General features: G+C 38.8%; 1 protein-coding gene and 1 long non-coding RNA gene across 5 annotated transcripts in view; both read right to left on the bottom strand.

Annotated features, from left to right (window-relative positions):
- AFF4 (AF4/FMR2 family member 4) overlaps positions 1-15,746 on the bottom strand; it is a 99,227-nt gene that overhangs the window by 47,156 nt on the left and 36,325 nt on the right. For 3 of the 4 annotated variants that reach the window (XM_033926992.1, XM_033926993.1, XM_033926994.1), the window contains 3 exons: positions 7,305-8,066; positions 6,094-6,138; positions 3,944-4,030 (listed from right to left, as the gene is read on the bottom strand). In XM_033926992.1, coding sequence (XP_033782883.1) covers positions 3,944-4,030; positions 6,094-6,138; positions 7,305-8,066 — 894 coding nt within the window. Of the gene's footprint in view, positions 1-3,943; positions 4,031-6,093; positions 6,139-7,304; positions 8,067-10,972; positions 11,193-15,746 lie in introns of those variants that run through there. The other variant, XM_033926995.1, reaches the window with a different exon arrangement.
- On the bottom strand, positions 13,323-15,272 carry LOC117351569. Its single transcript, XR_004537469.1, has 3 exons — positions 14,922-15,272; positions 14,630-14,785; positions 13,323-13,894 (listed from the first exon to the last, which is right to left on the bottom strand). It is a non-coding gene; the product is annotated as an uncharacterized LOC117351569 (long non-coding RNA).

Here is a 15,746-nt window from a genome sequence, read left to right as displayed (position 1 = left end):
TTCTTGTGCATCACCACAGCATGAATGCATGAGAAATTATTCCCTGTAATTTTGCACAAATGGCCACTAGCCCACAAAGTTTTCCACAGGTTAATGAATCAGCCGCAAACACACTAATGTCCATGAAAGAACAACAGATTTCAATATACAGCTTCACTGAACATAAACACTCAAGTTTTAAAATACAAAATAGCCAAACCTTAATTCAATCTGTGAATTTGGGAAAATATTTCTGTATTTTACTGTAAATATTTCTGTATTTCTGTAAATATTTTACTGGCAGCAAAAAATAAGGATTGAATATAATTTTAATATTTACTGTCTATATTCAAACAGAAACCTAGATTTCTGAGCCAAAAATAATGGTCCAAAAATGGGGGTCATGGTTTATATTCAAGTCTTCCCCCTCTCAGACCCATTGCAGGCCTCTCCCCGGGCATAGGGAGACACATAGGGCCGCCTAGGCTTGCCTAAGGCTACCGCCTAGCCTTCGGTGAGCTTAGGCGGGCTTACGGGCCTCCCTAGACTCCTGGAGGCGCCTTCAATATAGGCAGCCTGCCTGGGGAGCATTTTTTTTTTTAGAAAACTTGCCTCCCGATTGGCTGATACAGCTGTAGGACGCCCACAGCTGCCTAAAATCGGGAAGCACTTTGCAGAATCAAGGCCTCAGTGTCCAAGATAATATATCAGTGTGGCATTAGTGATGGTTTTCTTGAGTTGGCAGCAGTGATTACGTTGCAGGTTGATAAGGTCTGTCATACAAGTAGGTTTTTTCGAAAGCTGAGGTAGTTCAGTTCAGTCTTAATGGTTGCTGGAAGACAGTTCCATGTTCTGATGGTTGTATAGGTGAAGAGAGTTATAGATTTGTTTGTATTTGACTCCTTTGGATGAAGGAAGCATTAGTAGATTTGTGCCATGGCTCCTAGAAAATGAGAAGTGTGATTTGGAGAAGAGTTGAGTTATTTGTTCTGAGGTGTTAGCGTGTAGGTTATGAGGCAGGATAGCTTGAATGTGATTTGTGAATGTATAGGTAACCAGTGTTGTTTGTGGAAATATTCCGATATAGTGTCGTATTTTTTTGGTCCAAAGATCAGTCCGATTGCTGTGTTTTGAACCATTTGTAGTTTGTGTAATAGACGGAACTCAGGTCAGCGTGTAGCAAATTGCAGTAGTCTAGCTGTAATAAGACCAGCATTTGGACTAGGATGGCAAAGTGGTGATTGTGGAAGCAAGGTTGGGATTAGTCAGGGAGCTAACACTGGGGAAGATGCTGATACAAAGGGGCAGAGGGCACGGTTGCCAACTTCTGACAAATACATAAATATGATTACCAGCACTGCCTCCTATCTACCACTCCCTCCCTAGTATCATTCTCTACCTTAGTATTTCAGTTCAAATCACTAACATGTCTGGGCTGGATAGTCACCCCCTTCCTTCAATGTTCATAAGATTCCAATAGGACCTCACCCCTATGTACCCCTCTCAGTGATTTAGAATGTTAGATATTGATCTTGTATAAAATGCTGAAGACCCCCCCCCTCCACCAGGCCAGAGCAACAAACTGAACGTCCTTTATATACTTCTGTAAATAAATGTTTGACCATAATCCACAATCAAAACATATGTTAACATACCAAAAACAAACAGTTAACAGTGGAGAAAAATGCTAAAAATCCATCAGGTCCCCCAAGCTCTGACTGTAGTGCTAAAAAAAAGGCCACTAATCAGATCCAACAGGCCCTAACTAACTGCACCTGCTGGAGACTGAGAACAGACTGACTGTAGATGGGACTCAACAGCCCACTTGTACTACTGCCAAAAGTCAATGTGCTCACAGTCTCCACCTGTTGGCAGAGGAGCGTAAACCCATCTGTCTGTGTCGGTCTGGAGGTATGTTAAAGCACAGTTATGTTAAAAGTGGGAAAAAAATGCTAAAAATCCATCAGGACAGCTCTGAATTGACTCCTTAGTCATTAGCAGCGGTACAGAAGCTTTCAATCAACAGAAACTTGCTGAGCATCAATGGCTCTATCCAATTTTTCCTTTGAGTTCCGGTTCACTTCTGTGTTGGCACAAAGGTATTCTTAATTTAGGAAAGAGCCATGCTAAGAGCTGTGAAACTCTATAGCATCCCCAAATAAAAACTGCTTAATATTTCATTAAAACCAAATCTTATTTGCGAGACTGTGAAGAAAAATGTTTTCATTCCAGCTACATCATTTTCACTGAGTGTAAGAGTTACAGCCAAGTAAGGTGTGGAATTCCCTTAGGTGAAAACTTTGCTTCCAAATTATCTCGCTCACATACCTCCACATTATGATTTTTCCAGGTGACTCTGGTCCCTCCACTCCTTGTTTGCTGATAGTTATTTATTTATACACCGCCTAAATCTAGGCGATTTCCAATATCAAAACATTCATAAAATTCCATAAAATCCACAAGCATAGGCAGTTTTTATTATAGACAAACAGAAAGAAAGTCTCTGCCAAGACTGCTACCTCAAGTGCCACTCCTCTTGCAGTAACTACCTGAAAGTATCATCTCCACTACAACGTCGTTCTCCATGAAACACAAATCCTCAGTGTTCAAACCCCAGGAGAGTCAAAAATAACTTTATATTCAAGACTGAATTGGAACGTTGTTCAGAGTGGTACATACTGATTGCCTTTATTTCTCTGAAGTATGGAATTTACAGGTCTCCATTCCCAAAGTAAAAAAAAACAACAACAACCCATAGGCAGAACTCTATTTCAAATGTTTTATGGCATTGTAGCAGGCAGCAGGTTTAGTTGGACAATTAGATTTAAATGTTGCTGCATTTCTGTGGTTAGTACCATTAAGTCTGTAGAAACCAGATACTTGGCAACCTAGGTGGAAAGGCTGGCAAGAGTTTTGAGGTTTAGAAAAATAAAGAGCTTTGCCATTCTACAAAATTAGGTTTGGGAAATTTCCTGGAGTCTGCTATTGAGGAAGACATGTGGGAAGCCACTGCTTGCCCAGGATCGGTAGCATAGAATGTGACCTGGATTGGCCACCGTGAGAACGGGCTACTGGACTTGATGGACCATTGGCCTGACCCAGTAAGGCAATTCTTATGTTCTTAAGTGTCCCAAGGCTGGGAAATAAGTAGTGGAGAAATCAGAGAAATGGGTGTATGTTTAGTTTTGATTGTTTTCATTAGAATCATACATCTAGGAGCTGATAACAAGCCACGATTAAAATTACATAGCCAGCGGCGTACCAAGGGAGGTTGGTGCCCTCCCCCCTTGCCGCTTAGGCACTCCCCCACTGTTCTCCACCACTTGGCCCCCCCCTTTTGCATACCTCTTGAAATGTTCATCAGTGCAAGAAGCACCTTCCATCAGCTGCTAATGCCCGCCTTAGCTCCCTTCTGACATCATGTCCTGATCCCGTGACCAGGAAGTGACATCAGAAGGGAGCAGACGCCAGCACGAGCAGCAAGTGGAAGATGCTGCTTGCACCAGTGAACATTTAAAGAGGTACATGAGGGGGGAGGGGCGGAAAGGCTCCTAAGATGATGGCACCCGGGATGGTCCGCCCTCCCCCACTAACTACGCTACTTTACATAGCACTAAGCAAGTACAGAAAAAGCAATGAATAATCCTAGTGGTTCTCACACTAGCAAAGAGATTTTTAGACAGAACATTAGCCTCTGACCCATGAAAATTTACTTCTGTACTTAATTTTTATATCCATTTATGAAAAGAACTGCTCTTTAAAATCTGGTAGGTCTTTTCTAGCCACTGTCAAGAGAAAAAATTAGGCTTCATGGTCTGGTCTGATGCAATATTGGCATATGATATGTTTTATTTCATGTGCATTTTATAAATGTGCATGTTAGACAAACAGTTTCATTCTTGCTTAACAAAAAATTAGTCACTATACATAGGTAATAAAGAGGGTCATAGGGTTTTTCACTTACCTTTGTTGGAAAAGGAAATTTTGAAGGCTCTGTTTTACAGGGTGTGTGAATAGCAGTCAAAGGTGGAGGCCACGAATGCGTCATCTCCTGCAACAGCAAGATAAAATTTGTGAACTACAGCAAGAGATTTGACAAAAAATTCTTAATTTATGTCCAATTCCAGAGTTAAAAAGGAGTTTTAAAATTACAGTACATCTTGGCGGTTTTTTAATATTTTTTTTTGTCTTATCTCCAGGTCTCTTTCCCTTTTTTTGTTCTAATGTATTTTCTTATCTTTGGGGAGAGGGGAAAGGTAAGAACGAGGTAGAAAAGAAGTGAAAATAATTTCCCCTCCTTCTCAAAGATTCTGCTTTAGTTCATGCTATATTCATACTCTTTAAAAAGTCAGCGCAGCAGTATTCCAAATTCCCTCAATTAATATTGGTAGAAATAGGACTGGATAAATTCAAGGAATTTTCACAGAGCAAATCAAATTCTTTTTAGATTCTGATTTTATATAACTGCCAACTATTTTATCTCAAAAATAATGATTTGCAACTAATACTTGGGATTAAATATTTTCCGTAGACTGCTTTGAATAGTCAATCGGGAAAGTTAGTATTTTTTTTAAAATGTATTTTAGAATCAAGAGAGTCTAAAATACACCAAAAACAGAAAATCAAACAGCAAGGTACCGAGTAAGGGGGCCCTCCTGCTGGGATTACAGGAAATTAACCACTAATTTAAATTTACAACAAATGTACAGCTGAGGCAAGAGGCCTTGTGCTGGACATGTGAATTGCTTTAAAAAAAATAAAAAAAGAGGAAATAAAAATGTATAGGTATTAGAGATGTGCTTTTTCCAAGCTGAGCAGGAAACAGAAAGACTTCCCTGCCTGCTCTGTGCCCTGTCCCTACCTGCCTGCCAGCCACTAGGCACTGCTGTCCCCACCTACCACCAGACCACAAGAGGGAGGACAGTGTACAGAGCCTGGCAGGGAGGGGGGACAGGGTGCAGAGTCTGGCAGGGAGAATTTGGTTCAGAATGGTTTTTTTTCTTGTTTTCCTCCTCTAAATCTAGGGTGTGTCTTATGGTCAGGTAGGTCTTATGGAGCGAAAAATACAGTATACCCTGGAAATTATTGGAAGTCAATGAAGTTTTTGCAGAAGTGGAGAGACATGATCGAATTTACTTTTTGCAAAAATCAGCCTAGCCGCAGTATTCTGGATCAGTTGAAGTCTTTGAAAGTTTTTCTTGGTCAAGCTTAAATAGACCGAGTTACAATAATCCAGCCTTGAAAGAATGATTGATTGAACAAGGACAGCAAAATGTTGTTGATGGAAACAGGATCTCACTTTCCTCAACATATGGAGACCAAAGAAACATTTTTTTTTACCAGAGAATTAAGGTGGTCATTGAATGAAAGTGTTGAATCTATAATGACACCCCAAAACTTTACTTGAGAAAATCTGCAGTGAGGATCTAAAGGCAACAATCCTGCATCACAAATATCCGACTTATGTCGGACTCGTACTCATGAACAGGGGTCCTGTCTCCTCCTTCGGTGTCCCAATGTGCCCCCCTCTCTCCCTCTATTCTGTGTCCCAAGTTCATGCCTCTCTCCTGCAGGTGTTTACCTTCTTCTGAACGGCTCCCTCCTTCTCCTCCTTCCAACTGCACTCATTTCTCTTCACAAAGCTGTAGGATGTGGCTCCTACACAAGGCCCACAGCTAATCCGGAAGCCTTCCCTCCAACGTTGGAGGGAAGGCTTCCAGATCAGCTACTGGCCACGTGTAGGAGCCACTTCCTGCGGCTTTGTGAAGAGAAACAAGATCCGAGTTACACACAAATTCAACTTAAGAACAGTTTAAAAAACTGAACTTGTTATTAGCCCGGGGACTGCCTGTAAATAAATGTATATCTTTGATCTTTGCCCTGGATCTAAAGTACTGGTAAATAATAAATTATATTTACTAGTATTTTAGATCCAGAACAAACAATTTAAAACTTAATACAAGTAAGAGTCGGACAATGGAAAAATTGAGAAGTTGAAGGTCTGGTGTACTGACTCTACAAGTCCTGGTTCTTTTAAATGTTGTCGTTAACCAAGCTATGATTCTTAAAACTGCCAATACAGTAACAATTGCATTTATTGTACAGAGAACTTACTTTAAGAATTTCATCCACACAGCTCACGTCTCCAGATGCTGATGCCTACAAATGTAAAAAGATGTTTAAGACACTATAGCCTTGTATGTGATAATACTGTAGATACTAACAGAAAAAGACCCCAACTGCCTGTCCAGTCTGCACAGCTTTTCTAATCTGTCCTGCTAAGGCGATATCCTTCTTGCCCAAGTCATTATTTGTAATCTTCCTCTCTGGTTCTCTCTTAAGTGCATGAGCATGGTTGTGGATTCAAGTCCACGTTGCTCCTCATGACCCTGGGCAAGTCACTCTGTCCCCCCATTGCCCCAGACACATCAGACAGATTGTGAGCCCACCGGGACAGACATGGGGAAAAAATACTTCAGTACCTGAATAAATTCATGTAAACCGTTTTGAGCTCCCCTAGGAGAACGGTACAGAAAATTGAATAAATACTATACCCAAGCCCTCATATTTCCATGTTCTATCACCATGCTCTGTAATTAGCATTAATGCTTAATGTTTTATATGTTCTTATCCAAGCAGACATAAGTATTTTTGTACCTGCTTGTATTTATGATTGTTCAGTTTCTCTTATTGTGAACCGCCTAGAACTGCTATGGTGTGGCGGTATATAAGAATAAAGTTATTATTATTTTACCTTCTGTTCATAAACACAGCAGAGTATTTTTACATGAATCACCATCCTGTTTCTCCTTAACCTTTTAATAAAATATACTCAGCGACTGACTAACTCTTAAACCATAAATCTTACATAGGATCTATTGTACACATACCTAGACTATAGAATTCTCTATCCCATCCCTTTATTTCAAGGGAAAACAAGTCCCTGGGGCAGACCACTAAGTTGCTTATCCTACTGTCATGAATACTACACAACTGGTTTTCTCTTTTTGGCTTAAAAAGGACTTGATAAGAAAATCTAAATTCCTCAACCCTATCTTTCAGGAGATAGACAGCACACCAAAGGTTTGGATATTACCCATCCAGTGTTCCCCCTAGGACCTCTGAACAGACACACCACCCGGCTGATCCTTCTGGCTAACTCAATGGAAATTTTTACAGTACTAGGCAGTATTCTCCCACCCCCACCGGGCTACTCATTCATGTTACCCAGTTGGCAAAAATTTCTTGGGAGAACACTGTCCATCCACTTTTCACTTTCACTTATTGTAACTCGCTCTCCAAGGAACAAGTAATTTTAAACGTACATCTAGTGGCTGAGAAGGGATCTTGAGTTTGGTTAGATGTGCTTTGCTACTAGGCTTCAGTTCATTCAGGCTGCTGCCATGAGACTGGCTGCTGTAGTGCTTGGAGGACACCTTTGGTTCCATTGACTCCTGTCCGTCCATGGGCCTTACATAGGCAGTGGGCTTTTGTAACATTGAACTGGACTTTGACATCAGGGAAGGCGGAAAAGACTGGGTGGAGTGCTGTCCACTTGAAAATGAGGGTGCACGAGAGGGTGAGTCCCAGTTTGTGTCAGGATCCCTTGGGGATTTTGACCGCTGGCGTTCCTTGCTCTGGTGATCACCACCATGAGGCCGGGAATGACTGGAACTAAGTGAAGAGACGGCAGGTGGTTTTCCAGGGCTTATGGAGCGGGATTTAGAGTGCTCAGATGAATGCTGGCTTTTTTTGCGACTGCTATTGCTGCTACTGCTATAGGAATCACGGTCATGTCTCTGTCCACTGCTGGTCCGCTGACTACTGTGTCCACCTTGTGTACCTGATGAGGACCGTTTTTGTGACTGGGAGGATGTACTAGGAGCTGGCCCCACAGGAGTCCATTTGCTGCTCTGGTGAGAGCTATTGTGTCTTTGTTCACCAAAGCAGCTTTGGTTTGATTTTTCATCTACTGCCGTTGGCACTGTTGGCTTGGAAATTCCAACATCACTTATAATTTCCTTCATTTCATCGTAGTTTCCAAGCATGCTCTGTATACGATTAGATAATTTATCTTCTTTGCTGGTCTGTACAAAATACAATACAAAATAGAAACTTTAAAAAGAAAAAAAAAAGCCACACAGACTACACATTTGAAAAATATTCATTTTCATTAAAAATTTATAGCCTGCCTTATTCCAAAGCGGTATCACACACAAACTTGCAACTTCAAGTATCGAAAGCAATTTAGAAATTGTTATTCCTATTCTGCATTATCCTTGCATTTGATGTCACAATTCACAGTTAAACACAGGACACCTGTTTGCAAAAGAGTTTATCGGTGGGCTACAGAAATAACTAGTAATATTTGCTACTGTAAACATTTCCAGTAGGAAAAATCACTGAAGCCATTCTTACCAAGAAAGAATATGGCAACCATATGTAAATTTAGAGCTGTACCTAATAACATGTTATTACTCAGTCAAATACAAATAATGAAAATATTATTTGTCCGAATGTGAATGGTCACTGAGTTTAACATAATAAATAACGGTCCTCTTATCAAGCTGAATTACGGTTTATTTATCGCTGGCTGCTGCGACACCCATAGGAATTCTACGAGCGTTGGAGCTTTAACCGCAGCAGTCGGCAATAAAAAATTCTAACGCGGCTTCATAAAAGGGGCCAATAAAAGAAGCAATGTGAAACTGGAGATCCAGCATTTATTTCAGGAGGATTTAGCAGTTGCACTCTGGAATATTCGTATTCAAATTTAAATCACTATGCATTTAAATATGAATAATGTTCTTTGGGGCTGAATCTAATCCAATATTCTATGTAGCCCTAGTAAATACTTATATATTTTGTTATTATTGTTTGCGATTTTTGAATTTATAAACTGTTTTTTGTGCTATATTATAAACATATTATAAGCTGCCAAGCAATTTTTTTTTCTTCTATACTGCTTCTATTCAAAGCAGTTCTACTGAAACAGTAAAACAGAACACAAATATAACACATCAAACATCTCCAGGGTTTTGAGAACCCAGTGCCTCTAAACCCAGTCAAGTCAGTTTTCGGGATACCTACAATGAATATAAATTAACATAGATGTTGGCTTTGCCTGTTTTTGATGTCTCTAGTTTGAGACTTTGTATTTTGCTGTTCTCTTTTTTGGTTGACTTCTGTATTTTCTTCTGTGCATTGTTCCTTTAATAAAAACATTTTCCAAATAAAAAAAAAAAAAAAGAACAGAGGCAGTGCATGAAAATGTATCTTAGACATATTCACTGTGGATATCCTGAAAACCTGACTGACTAAGTGTGTCTTACAGACTGGGTTGAGAACTCCTGATCTAGGCTTATCAACTAAGTATTAAATTCCTACTAACCAGCATAAAAAATTTCTCACCTTTTTTAGTTTATATTTGCATGCTTTACATTTTTCCTGCATATCTTGAACAGATATTTGCGTACATTAAAAGAAAAAGTTAAGACGAAAGATCAGCAGGAAACTACCACATTAAGGACCCAATTAAGGCATTTACCACATTCTGGCAGGCTTTTACAAAGTAAAGCTGAGTGGGGGGAAAAAAAGCTTAGTAAACTAGAGGCCCCTTTTACAAAGCTGTGGTAGCAATGCTGCCACCTTAAATGCACCAAAGCCTGTGGAACTGAATGGGCTTTGTAAAAGGAGCCCTAGGACATTAATTTGCTAGGAAAAGTGCTTTTAACCTAGTAAAATCCAACCAGATTGTATGGTAAAAAAATAACCCCACAACTTCCATAGCTTCATACTTAATTTTTTTTTTTTTTTTTTAAGTTACTACTGTGTTCATATTTTTGCACTGAGGTTAAAAAAACAACATGAGCTGAAATCAAACAAGATCATTTGGGACCCTGAAAGGCAAACAGTGGGGAAAAATATAAATGGTATGCAATTAATGTCAAATATAAACATTCAGCATGAAAAGAAAATACTTTTCACTGACTGTGGGAGAAAAAGGGTATTCAAAGGACAGAGATGCTTTACTGTAAATGCTGTATTATCAATTCTCTGCCCAGAACACACATTTATATGCTTTTTATTTACCTATGGAAGCCCAAAGAGACAAATATATTTATTCTTGCTTGAGAGTGGTTTGAAGTTCAGGAAAAAGAACTGGTGCAGCTTTGCAGCTCTCACCCTTCCTAAGAGGATGAGGATGGTTCTAAAAAAACTTTTTTATATCCATGAAACATCAGTCTTAAGTTTAGATAATTTAGTAGAAGACTTAATCAGAGACACCACTCAGGACTCATATCACTCATTGTCCTAAGCTTTATATGTCACCTCCTTAGGACAATAGGAGTCCTGAGTTGTGTCTCTGAGGTTCTTAAGTCTTCTACTAAATTATCTATAGGTATATGATGGTTGTCTTAAGGAAAATAAATAATAAGAGCCTAGTAAAAAGAAGTAATTTTCTAAAAAACAAAAAACCTTTTATACACTTTCCCCCTTCCACAAAACTATAGTGTGTTTTTTAGTGAAAGCCATGGCAGTAATAGCTCGGATGCTCATAAAATTCCTATCAGTCAGCGCTGTTACCTTCGTGGTCGGCGCTAAAAACCGCGCTATGGTTTTGTAAAGGGGGGGATGGTGAAGAGGAAGGAAGCTGCCAAGTCCTTTTATATTCTATTAGCCAACACTGTAACAATTTTAACAACCGTCCTTTTAAAACACTCACAATAAAACATACATAATATCAATAAAACAAAACAACTTGCAAAAGAACATGCTTTTCTATATCCCAAGTCCTATATTATGGTTTCTTAAATTTATAATCTGCCTTTCACGAAGCGGAGCACATCATCACACACACACACTAAATCTGCACAAACATTTCAATCATTATACAAAACTTAAAATTTCTACACAGTCATTTAATATAAGAGATACAAACATAACAACGATAATATTACCCAAGCACCAATTTTGTCCTACTGTTGCCTACCTCAATCACCACATAACAGGACAACTCAACTCAACCTGTATATTTCATACAGCAGAACAGGTGGCGCTTTAGCAGGTTTTTAAAAGCACCCAAACTTTTTTGTTGTTTAATATAAGATGGAAGCTTATTCTACTCTTCTGGGCCTATATTTGAAAAAGCACCAACCCTCACAGGTTGCAATCTTAACTCTTTTCTTGATGGTATAGACAAATCATGTTGTGTCGCTGAACGCTGTCTCTGGAGTGCTATATAAAGGAGACACACAGACAATCAGATATTGTGGGGGCACACTTAAGATAAATTAACAATAGTAATTTATATTTAATCCTGAAATCAATCTTTAGCCAGTAGAGTTTAAGATAATACTTGGCTACATGTTCACACCACCTCAAACTAACATAGATCAATTCTCTCAATTATATCTCACCCATGCTGTATCTGCTTTGCAATCCAAGTAATTATAGCACAATCTTTATTCCAAGAGATCTAATATACATTAACCACGTTTCTCAGGCTTTACATGTTCATATAGTTTCAAAACAAGACTTTAGAAGTGTCACTCACAACTCAACCTCTCATTGCCATGAGTTTTACACACCCACCTTGCATTAGTCACTGACTACTAAAGTATTACGTAGCATACAAATTGCTATGTGCATATAGCTCAACATGCTTCACATCACCTCTGAAACTGAACACTACTCACCGTTTATTGGAAACAAATCAATACATTAAGTATTTATTTATTTTAAACCAAAATGGCTTACGGAGCTGTTAAATTAAAATATATAACTACTTATTCACACACAAGGGCCCTTTTATTAAGGCGTGTTACCCGATTTAGCCTGCGCTAAATGCTAAAGTGCCCACAGAATATTACGGATGCCTTAGCATTTAGTACGCACTAAATTGATTAGCGCAACTTAATTAAAGGACCCTTTAGTCTCTCCGTAATTCTAATTATCTTTAAAGAGTAAATAGAAACAATCACTTACCTTTTTTAAACATTGTCCTCTATTCTCCCCGGCCGACGGACAGAATGTTTAAAAAAGATAAGTGTCTGTCTCTATTTACTCTTTAAAGATAATTAGAATTATGGGGAGACTAAGTGTGAATAAGAAGTTATGGGACTATGGTTGATTACAATTAGATTTCGTTTGTATTAGGGGATTCTTGCTTTAAGCCAGTTCCTTTATGTACAGTGGAATTTATACCTATATTAATGGTCGATTGTACAGTCTGTGTTGCCATTGCTAATAAATATAATTGAAAAAAAAAGTTATATATAAAAAACTTAAAAACATATGACTAATGATGAGGTGGGTGTGTAAAGCTCATGGCAATGAGAGGTTAACAGCTGTGAGTGACACTTTTGAAGTCTTGTTTTGAAACTATATGAATATTTGAAGGTATAACTGAATATGTATCCTGAGATACGTGGTTAATGTGTCTGCTTTGTATGCGTATTTAACACACTCATCTTTCATCTTCTCTAACAGGACAGCCATGAGACTCTGGATTCGTAGGACATGGTGTAACGCCCTTCTACACAGGTACACAAGTAAGCAGGACTCACCCACACTGACTACTAAAGTATTATGTAACATACCAATTGCTATGTGCATATAGCTCAACATGCTTCACATCACCTCTGAAACTGAACACTATTCACTGTTTATTGGAAACAAATCAATACATTATGTAGAAATTGTCACAAAAACCAAACAGTTAAAATCATGGTCTCCTTTTTCCTGTTCAAGTGAAATGATGAGTGGTGACAGCTTCTCTCATTCTCTTCTGTAGTTGCTGGGCAGTCTTTTGAATGTACCTCTCTCCTCTTCCTGACTATACATACAGCAGATAAAGACCTAATGAACCATCCAGTCTGCCCTATTACATGCATTAAAATTTCATGATTCAATTAGAGTGTCTTTTTTCTTTGTTATTTCTGGGCCATAGACCTTAAAAGTTTGCCTGGTACTGTCCTTAGGTTCCAACTACTGGGAGCTGTCATCGAAGCTCACTCCAGCCTATCCAAGCCATCTCATTGTCTGCAGGATTCAGACCATGAAAGTCTGCCCAGCACCGTCCTCATGATTCAAATTGCTGTGGATCCCATCAAAGCCCTCCCAAGACCATCCTAAAACAAAATGCCATAAACAGGTCACAGATTGTGCAAGTCTGCCTGGTACCAGCCTTAGTTTTTCAATTTATACCATACGTATTCTAATTAGAGATCCTTTGTGTTCATCCCATGTTTTTTTAAATTCCATCACCTCCTTCTGGAGGGCATTCCAGGCACCCACCACCCTCTCCTTGAAAAAGAATTTCCCAACATTGCTCCTAAGTCTACCACCCCACAATCTAGTTTTACCAATTTCCCTTCTCTGGAAAAGTTTGGGTCTATGTTAATACCTTTCAGGTATTTAAATGTCTGTATCATATCACTTCTGTCCCCTATCCTCTATATGTTCAGGTCTTTCAGTCTCTTGTACATCTTTTGGCACAGACCCCCCTACCATTTTTATATCCTTAGCCAGATAGGGCCTCCAAAACTGAACACAAAACTCAAAGTGGGGCCTCACTAATGACCTGTACAGGGGCATAAGTACCTCTTTTCTTTTGTTGGTTTATACCTCTCTCTATACAGCCTAACATCCTTCTGGCTACAGCCACTGCCTTGTCACACTGTGTTGTCACCTTCAGATCCTCAGACACTTATCACTCCAAGGTCCCTCTCCCTGTCCGGGTATATCAGCCTCTCGCCTCCCAGCACATACTTATCCCTCCGATTTCTACTCCCCAAATGTATCACTCTGCATTGAATTTAATTGCCAGACATTAGACCATTCTTCCAAATTTTGCAGGCCCTTTTCATGTTTTCCACTCCCTCCGGTGTATCCTCTATATATCTTGGTGCAGCTGGAAAAATAATGAAACACGTATTTTAAGAAGTATTTAAATCTTAATTATGCAAACAGAGAAGCCAAAAAGCAAACAGACAAGAATAGCTGAGGCAGAAAAATAACATAAGTACATGTGAAAGGGTCAACACTGTCACTACTGTTGCAAAGTGGGAAAGAAAGCTAGTAGCATTTAGTCCAGGTGAGGCAAACTTGGTCCTCAAGGGCTGCAACCCAATTAGTTTTTCAGCATTTTTAATAATGAATATATGTGAGGTCTATTTGCATAATATGAAGTAGTGCAGGCAAAATACATCATGCATAAAAACTCAGCCAGCTGTGCTCCTTGAGGACAAAGTTTGCCCATCCCTGATTTAGGCAAACAAAATGGTGAGGAAGTAACTAAAGGATTTAATGCCAACTTCAAAGTAACTCACAGAAAACATATTACAAATGGCTAAAATCTATTAAATTATAAGCATGTTAATTGATGCATCATTGTGAGACACTGAATAAGACTCAAGTACAACGGCTCTATTTTCTTCTTTCCGATAAACAGGTTCTCTCATTAGAAATTATATTCCCTACTGTAAACTGCTCAAATGTACTGTATACTCTGATGGACAATGGATCAAGACTTGAATAAAGTGAAATGTCAAGCATACACTACACAAACAGCACAAGAATTCATACTTGCAGTCAAGACATATAGTGTCGTACAAACATCTAGTGCAGCAGAAACAAGCATACTTACAACTTATATGTACTTTTTTTCATTCGTGCTGTGCACTGGCATGCAGTACAATCCTGCAACATCAGGGCAGCCCATCCTACTCCCAGTTCTTAGACCTGGAAGTAGGATGCCTGAGCACTTCTCTACTACAAGACGAAGTTCCAGGCCTCTTCATCTCTGATATAGAAAAAAAAAGTGTACAGCAACTAATAAAAACAAATTATATCTTAAGACAATTATACATATGGCTATTGATTACGATGAATTAAGACTAAATATATATTATATTCAATAAAAAGACAAACTTACTTACAAGGGTACCTCCTCCAGGTTTTAATATTGATTCCAGAGCACCAGCTGGAGGAAAGGACTTGGCCTACAATCATGGATGATGAGTTGGACAGATTCAGTTGCAGCCATGCAGATCAGTTGAGGAATAAGGAAGGTCATGAGACGAGTATAGCAAGAACGTCCCATATGAACCTTACAGGTAGGGCTGCAAAGGAATTTCAAGTGGCCTGGACTCTAAATCATTGCAGACAGAGGCAACAGATTTCATAAACATGGTTGTTTGACCATCCACGTAAAGCAAAAGGAATATGTAACTAAATCAATTCCTTTTATAGTAAGGGAAGTATGTAACAAACCCAAATGCAAAATACAATGTAACTAACAGAGGTTTCAAAATAATTAAGCAAAACGACAAAAAAAATCAACACCACAAAACCCAACCAATTTATTGTACACATCGTGAAAAAAATCCCTAGAAGGCAAATTACACAGAGCCACTATTTAAACTAGACATGGCCATGGGGCATGCCCAACAGCTATACTTTAAAGTGCCACTTCTCTTTGGGAATGATAGGGATAGAATGAGGAAGGGAAGGGGACTTTTCCCTTGGGTTTCCTGCAGTTTGTTACTTTGCATATTTATCTTTTTTTTCAAATTCTTTATTCATTTTTCTATCTTACATCAAGTACATAATAATATATCAGTTAAAACTTGTATACATCACTTGAATTTCCTTATAATCGTAAATACATAAATTTATACCCCTCACCCACCCTTCCCTCAAATATTTTAATCAAAAAATATTGTATAAATATTATATGCTTATCTATTGATTAAACCTTTCAT

The sequence above is a fragment of the Geotrypetes seraphini genome, chromosome 18, assembly GCF_902459505.1.
Source record: "Geotrypetes seraphini chromosome 18, aGeoSer1.1, whole genome shotgun sequence".
Taxonomy (NCBI): Eukaryota; Metazoa; Chordata; class Amphibia; order Gymnophiona; family Dermophiidae; genus Geotrypetes; species Geotrypetes seraphini.
This window is presented reverse-complemented; position numbering and strand designations above follow the sequence as displayed.